Below are 7394 nucleotides of genomic sequence, written 5' to 3'. Positions count from 1 at the left end.
TGCCTAATTATTTCAAGATACTTTATTTTAAAAACAGGTCACAACACTAAGCTTTTGGCCCATTCTGCCATTGTACAAGCTACAAACGCTTGTTCAGCAGCTGAGGGGCACTCTTGAGTAGCGTGTCTGAGGAGTGAATAAAAATCCATATAAAACAAATATTCAAATAGTTTCCATAGGAACACAGATAAGTGTGACCCATATCCTAGCCTTCCATATGGCTGCATCGTGCCGACCCTACTCTTACAAAGACATTTCAAAACTAGCGGTAATTAAGTTACATGGTCCCCCCAAATCCCTTAATTCAAGCTAAACTTGCAGTTAACAGCTACCAGAGTGATATCTACACATTAATACCAGCTGAAGCACAGGCTGCTGGGTGGCGTTTCATCCCACTCTCCCAGGCACAAGACACAGGCAGGGTGCTGGCGTCCTGTTCCTCTACTTCAGGTGGGAAGTCGGGGTTCTGGAATTGCTGCATGAGTTGCCTGAGAGAGGAAAAGTGGAATATTAAAAACCCTGCCTCACACTCCTAACTGGGCATGACAGTATTTACTTCCCATCAGGAAACAATTCAATGTATTTTTTTTTTTTGAGACAAGGTCTTTCTCTGGTACCCAGGCTGGAATACAATGGTGCTGTCATAGCTCACTGCAGCCTCAACCTCCCACGCTCAAGCAATCCTCTCACCTTAGCCTCCCAAGTAGCTGGGGCTACAAGGCGCCCACTACCATGGCCAACTAATTTTTTAATTCTTTGTAGAGACAGGGTCTCAAACTCCTGGGCTCAAGTGATCCTCCTGCCTTGGCCTCCCAAAGTGTTGTGATTTCAGGTGTAAGCCACCATACCCGGCCAATTCAACGTATTTCTAAAGCAAGCGTTTCTTCAGTCACCTTTTTGGTAATAAGGAAACCACAAGACACAGGGCACAAACTTAAATATATTCCAGTTACAAAGAAATATCCTCATCAGTCTTTTCTAAAACTTTTCTTAGGAAAAATATCCATTTGTATTTAATCTTAGGCAAGACAATTTCTTATTCGTCTAAACAAGAAGCACATATTCAAGAAGGTGCCTATTCTTGGCAGCACCATCAACATGCATGGCTTACTTACCACGCAGGCCCTGACATCACATAGTAGATCGTCGGCCTCTGGAAGCCATTGAACGTAGAGGCAGCAGCAACAGTGTAAGCACCCATGTTTTCAAAGAGCATCCAATCACCCACATGCATTTCGGGCAGGTCACAGCGCTCAACAATCCGATCAAGGCCATCACATGTTGGTCCCCATATGCTGGATGAATAATACTTCTCATCTGGTTTAGGTCTCTATACAAAGAGACAGAGAGAGAGGAAGTACTACTTAATTATACTTGTTGTGACCAGTCCTCTTAATTGTTTTATACAGTATGCTCAGAAATTACCTTTTGCAGAAGGGGCTTTACATGTGCATGATCATACAGTATGCAATTAAATGATCCATAGACGCCATCATTCACATAATACATAAAGGTCTGTTCACTCGACTCATCCTCATCTAGAAAGGCAGATCAACAATCTTAATGACTTTTTGCATCAGCTTTCAGTTATACATGAAGTGATTTGTCCTTTACACATACCATCAGAGCCAGTCTGTTCCTTTAATACAATTTTCTTGGCGATGATATTAACCGCAAGTGTGAAAGCTGATGCAACATAGTATCTGCCGGGCTCAGCTATGATTCTCACTCCAGAGTCTGCCGGAAAGTATTTGTCCAGCGCTGGGTTGATTACGCTGGTGATCTAAGAGAGCGAAACAGGAAAGAAAGAGCAGCCTTCATTGTGGAGAATTCACACGGGGAAGTAACATCACAGGGCCTTGTGACATGACATCATGAGACCAGACCTCAGCAGACAAGTTTATCATTAAGTAACAAAAGCAAAACATCATCAACATCTCCCTGCAAACCAGGCTGCACATCCCAGGTGGCTCACTTTCATTCCCCTCCAGGCGCCCTGTCTCCTTTAGGATGTTATGGGTATGATTTTATCAAAGAACAGTACATAACAAATTACTACCTAGGAAGGCATCAAGACGTCAAAACATTCTTATTTAACAAATACATGCCAACAGGATAAATATCCTATTCTGCCTACGTCATGATTTTAACAAACCACGTGGATGTATTTTATAAATTCAAGCACCGATATAATGGCTTAAATTCCTAAGTGACTAAACATTTCAAATATTTTCAGGAGAGGAAGCACAGATCGAGCAAAGCACATTTGGGGTGATGATGTGCCACTGTTAGCATATTCTCTAGGAAGCCCACAGCAACATGTTTTTTCTTTTTTTGGAGACAGGGTCTCACTCTGTAGCCCAGGCTGAGAGCAGTGGCATGATGATGGCTCACTGCAGCCTCAACCTCCTGGGCTCAAGTGATCCTCCCACCTCAGCCTTCCAAGTAGCTGGGATTACAGGTATCCACCACCACACCTGGCTAATTTTAAATTTTTTTGTAGAGATGGGGTCTCACTGTGTTGCCCAGACTGGTCTCAAACTCCTGGGGCTCAAGTGATCCTACCACCTCGGCCTCCCCAAGTGCTGGATTACAGGTGTGAGCCACGATTTCCAATGTAACTAATGATCCAAGACTTCTGGGAAAGCTGACTCACACTTTAGAAAACCAAATGATATCAAGTGCAATGTTAGACATCACAAAGAAATCACTCAAAGTATCACACCAAGACACTTCAGCCCATTTTGGTACTAGTTTAGACACTTAAATTTTGAAATATTCCAAAAAGGAATTTATTAAAACAGCTACTGCGTATTAGTTTTGTTCTAAATTACCTCTTCAAATTTAAGCTTCACATCCTCAGATCCAGGAAAGCCACCGCCAATATCAAGGAGATACATGCTGAAACCAACCTCAGCCTAGAATCAAGAAAATCAGTCAGTCAGATCCACAGCTAATAAACAACAAAAACGTATGCAGCAGATAGGCTGAAACCCATGTAACACAGGACCAACTGCCAGAAAAAGTTAGCTCTAGAATTAAGACTAGTTATTGTCAGTTGTGCCCCGCCCTTTGCTAACAGGGTCACGTATACTCACCCCCATGTCAAAAACACAGCGGGCATCAGAGATTGCCTGCACGAAGGTCTCAGGATCGGTACAGCCGCTTCCTACATGGAAGCTGGGGGTAAAATAAAGAGACAAGACACTGTGTCTTAGTATTTCTTAAAACAATAGCAAACACTAGGAGAAAGCCTGTAAACCTCAAACTGTTTAATGACCTTCAGCTATCCCACCAAGATCTCACCTGACACCAACGACATCGATATTCAGCTCTTTTGCCCGTTCCAAAAGGAGCCTGCTATTTCTGAGCGTGGCACCGAATTTAACACTGAGACGACAGACTGCTTTGGAATCATCAGTGGCAATCCGCAAAACCAACCTACAAGCAAGGAAAGTGCAGCAAATGTCTCGTGATAGATGTTCACTTACAGCCACGATTAAAATAAAAACAATCCTGTTCTAAACACTGTCGCTGATATATTCTGTAGTTTTGAGTCCCAGGCTTCATGACTCAAGGAAGGTTTCAACTTTCTACTAAAGTACAGAAATATAATCATCAGAAAATTAAGTTTGTTTGATAAAAATCCACGTATCTTATGCCCCTGATCGTGCCCTCAGATGGGGGAATAACTCACTTTGCTTTTGGATGTGCTCTGGTAACTTTCATCAACTCAACTTCACTATCAAAAGTCATCATCTGGACTCCATTATTAGCAGCATACTTAATTTGAGATACTTGTTTACAAGGATTTGCATAGATAATCCTCTCTGGAGGCACCCCCAGACTCTGCACCAACTGTATTTCAGTCTGAAAAAGAAGAGTGGTGTCATGCTGTCCATATGTGGCTTAACAGGTGAAATAAACAGAAAAGCATAGGAAGTTGTGATGTGCCCCGCCCCACCCCCACCCACCTGCCTTTAGTGAGCATTTATTGCCCAAAAAACACAACTTGTATCTGCCCTGTGGGGAATACCAGGACCGTTTTATACAACTGCTTTTGAGTCCTGCTGCTATTGCTTACCTTGCTAGCACAGTCAAATCCTGTCCCGACAGCAGCAAGGGTCTTCACGATGGCTTTGCTATCATTACATTTGACTGCATAAAAGGGGGTGACACGAGGGAGAGCTTTTAACCACCTCAGATGTTTCTTTAGAATGTCTCCCAGGTCTGCCACATAGAAGGCATCCTTATCATCCTGAAACAAGAGTGGTCACAGGTGACTCACTAGCAGTCTCACCACACACCACACCAACAGCCAGCGACCGTCTTTCCCATCAGTCACAATGAATCCTGCTCTTTTGAGTCTAGCCACTGATATGAATATCACCATTATCACTATTAATTTACCAGTGAATTAATTTCTACATTCCGTAACAAGACACAGAAGCCTCACTGCTCTTCCTCAGACCTTGCCAAAGTTTTCCCCTTGCCTGGCATTCTCAGCTGCACTGCCAGCATGGGTCTCATATACTTACAGAAAAAGAAACTTCATTAATTTTTTGGTCCAGAATGTCCTTGGCAGTAAAACCTTCATCAAGGAAGTGGCAGTCAAATTCTTCATTACCAAAGTTGTTCATGATTTCTTGATGTTCCTCTGAAATGCAACAAAATGCAAATAGAGTGGAGAAATTCACTCAGAAGCCTTAGCAATACAATTCTTAAGACTAACCTGCAACACAAAGTATTTCCATGAATACTTACATGGAAAACTAAGAGATAGAATTCAAAGAAATATTTCCAGCTTCTCACAAAGGCAACTCTCCAGGAATTCCAAATCCCTCTGCGTGTGCCCTTGGAGCAGCAGTGACAATCTGTGAAATAAAACAGGGAATTTGCTGTCTACCTTAGGAACACATCAAGTTGAAGATGGGGCACTGGCCGAGCGCACGCAGAGCTAATCATACCCTGGATATAAATCACTCACTAGCCCGGTGATCCCAATTATTACTAGGTATAAGGCACATGATTTCAAAACCTTGGCAGTATAAGGACACCACAAATTCAATACCAGGTTTTGCCAAGGCAGCACACTAAGCATTTCAAATATTTGTACCAAAAAAAAGTAGAACGCAAGTTTCAGAAGCTTATCTGCACTTAGCTCACTGATATGGAAAAAGTTTCATAATGGTCTGCTTTATTTCAGAGCAGTTTCAGTTCTTTAGAAACTTAAAATAGCATTATAGACTTTTTTTTTTTTTCTGAGACGGAGTCTCACGCTGTCACCCAGGCTGGAATACAGTGGTGCAATCTTCGCTCACTGCAACCTTTGCCTCCCAGGTTGAAGCGATTCTCCTGCCTCAGCCTCCCGAGTAGCCAGGATTACAGGCGCCTGCTACCACGTTCCACAAATTTTTCTGTTTTTTAGTAGAGACAGAGTTTCACCACGTTGTCCAGGCTGGTCTTGAACTCCTAACCTCAGGTGATCCACCCACCTGGGTCTTCCAAAGTGATGAGATTACATTATAGCCTTTATATACAGCCACACAAACATCTTGCTATTTCCTACTTCTACTAAGTCTTAGAATGATTTTTACTGACCAACAGGCATCATGGAAATGTCTGGAGCATTTGAGATTTTACAAGTTAATTTTCAGGTATTAGCTAGGTATATACTTCTTAAAAACTGTAATCCTCAAGTCAACTTATCACATTGTATTACAGTTGCTGTTACCTAATTAGAATTCAGTTTTTTTTTAATTTTTAAATTAAAAAAATTTTTTTTTGAGACGGAGTTTTGCTCTTGTTGCCCAGGCTGGAGTTCAATGGTGTGATCCCGGCTCACCTCAACCTCCGCCTCCCAGGTTCAAGCGATTCTCCTGCCTCAGTCTCCCGAGTAGGTAGGATTACCGGCATGCGCCACCACACTCGGGGCTCGGCTAATTCTGTATTTTTAGTAGAAACGGGGTTTCTCCATGTTAGTCAGGCTGGTCTCGAACTCCCGACCTCAGGTGATCTGCCTGCCTCAGCCTCCCAAAGTGTTGAGATGACAGGCGTGAGCCACCGCGCCCGGCTAGAACTCAGTATTCTGAAACCAGCGTTGCCTACCAAGTTTAGCAATTCCGGAATGCCAACTGTTCTTACAGGCACTCTCATATTTGCTTAGCTATGAGAATAATTTGGGGCTAACTTCACCAATAAGAAAAATAAGCAAGAACATCACGCTAGTAACAATAAAAGCCACTGTATTTTGATTTCATCAAATGTGACACACTGGTGAACCAGTTTTCTTAAAATTATTTATTTTAACCTTTAAAAATTTCTGCAGGTAGAGCTTTCTTCTTTTCCACTGTGCAACCCACTTCAGTGCCAGCAGCCTACAGGCACAGAGGCCAGGCAATGGTTCGGGGACACAGTTTGCTGTGGCATGGGGTACTATGACAGGCCCAGGGGGACGGGCCTGTCATAAATCCAAACCCATGCATGGAATTTGCTTTAAAGCTCTATCTATTGTGACTACTCGGCAGTGTCAACCTCGGAAGTTGCCTAAATCACCCCTCGGAGAAGGCAAGAGAGTAACAACGCTAGCAAAACCATTTTTGTTATAGAAATGGTTATACATTGTTTATATAAAGAATATTTACAATTTAATAATAAATAGGCTCACGCAGACACGGACGGGGTCATTTAAGGCCTTGTTACATATTTTTAAGGCAATGTTCAGGCCTAAACTTGGAAAGTTTCGATTTCTTTTTAATATGCCAACACTTTTTTGCTTTTTCTGTATCTTTTAAAGCGTTACTTAAGTAACTTACTTGAATATATTTTACTGAAGAGCACCTTTTGGTCTTTCTGTAACAGCTATTTAAAATGGCGAATCAATTAGCACAAGACGGTAATGTTAGAGAGCGGCTAATTCAAACAAACTTTCAAAAAATGTTCACAAATCAATTAAAGTCTGCCCAATTTTATGTTTAAACAAAGTCAGCCAACACATTCTTTGTCCTCCCCAGACATTCCTGAGAGGTTCTGCCTTCTACACTTTCACCAATTATTTCGGCTTCGCAAACAGCACAATCAGCCTTTTCTGAAAACCTTAGGGCTGGTTCCCCTGTGTACGTCCGTTCATCTGAGCCAAGCTTTTCCGAGATCACCGAGTCATTCAGAGTCCTTAAATAAACACCTCTAAGTCATGGCTGGCCGAGCAGCTAATATCACAGCTACTACGACAAGACTATCTTAGCTCTACCCACACTCGCGGGTTTCCAAATTGGTGTCATCTACTCTGTAGACACAGCGAAAATAAAAACTGGAAGGAAACTGAAGGCGCCAAGGCCGGGGCCCCGCTCGTCCGTACCGAGGCGAGTCCGGGCTCTGCGCCCCTGCACCTGCTG

At 42.7% G+C, this 7394-nt stretch overlaps 1 protein-coding gene across 3 annotated transcripts; it reads right to left on the bottom strand.

Moving 5' to 3' along the window:
* On the bottom strand, positions 1 to 7394 carry ODC1 (ornithine decarboxylase 1). 3 transcript variants are annotated; one of them, XM_011965292.1, is made up of 12 exons: positions 7096 to 7394; positions 4765 to 4874; positions 4539 to 4657; positions 4085 to 4258; positions 3698 to 3870; positions 3307 to 3441; positions 3099 to 3180; positions 2835 to 2918; positions 1621 to 1783; positions 1426 to 1538; positions 1116 to 1330; positions 1 to 488 (listed from the first exon to the last, which is right to left on the bottom strand). In XM_011965292.1, the coding sequence occupies exons 3-12, from the start codon at positions 4638 to 4640 to the stop codon at positions 344 to 346; spliced, it is 1386 nt and encodes a 461-aa protein (XP_011820682.1). In that variant the 5' UTR covers positions 4641 to 4657; positions 4765 to 4874; positions 7096 to 7394; the 3' UTR covers positions 1 to 343. The 3 variants fall into 3 exon arrangements, with proteins under 3 accessions (XP_011820682.1, XP_011820683.1, XP_011820685.1); XM_011965293.1 differs by having other exon boundaries at positions 4539 to 4655; positions 7254 to 7388; XM_011965295.1 differs by lacking the exon at positions 7096 to 7394 and having other exon boundaries at positions 4085 to 4158.

The sequence above is a fragment of the Mandrillus leucophaeus genome, unplaced genomic scaffold (genome assembly GCF_000951045.1).
Source record: "Mandrillus leucophaeus isolate KB7577 unplaced genomic scaffold, Mleu.le_1.0 Scaffold72, whole genome shotgun sequence".
Taxonomy (NCBI): Eukaryota; Metazoa; Chordata; class Mammalia; order Primates; family Cercopithecidae; genus Mandrillus; species Mandrillus leucophaeus.
The sequence above is the reverse complement of the archived record's forward strand: the minus strand, read 5'-3'. Positions and strand labels throughout refer to the sequence as shown.

Coding starts and splice junctions, on each gene's coding strand:
- ODC1 (XM_011965292.1), bottom strand. CDS start 4,640: ATGAACAACTTTGGTAATGAAGAATTTGACTGCCACTTCCTTGATGAA. Junction 4,259..4,538: donor TTAATGAAGTTTCTTTTTCT/GTAAGTATATGA, acceptor CTCTTGTTTCAG/GATGATAAGGATGCCTTCTA. Junction 3,442..3,697: donor AGAGCACATCCAAAAGCAAA/GTGAGTTATTCC, acceptor CCTTGCTTGTAG/GTTGGTTTTGCGGATTGCCA.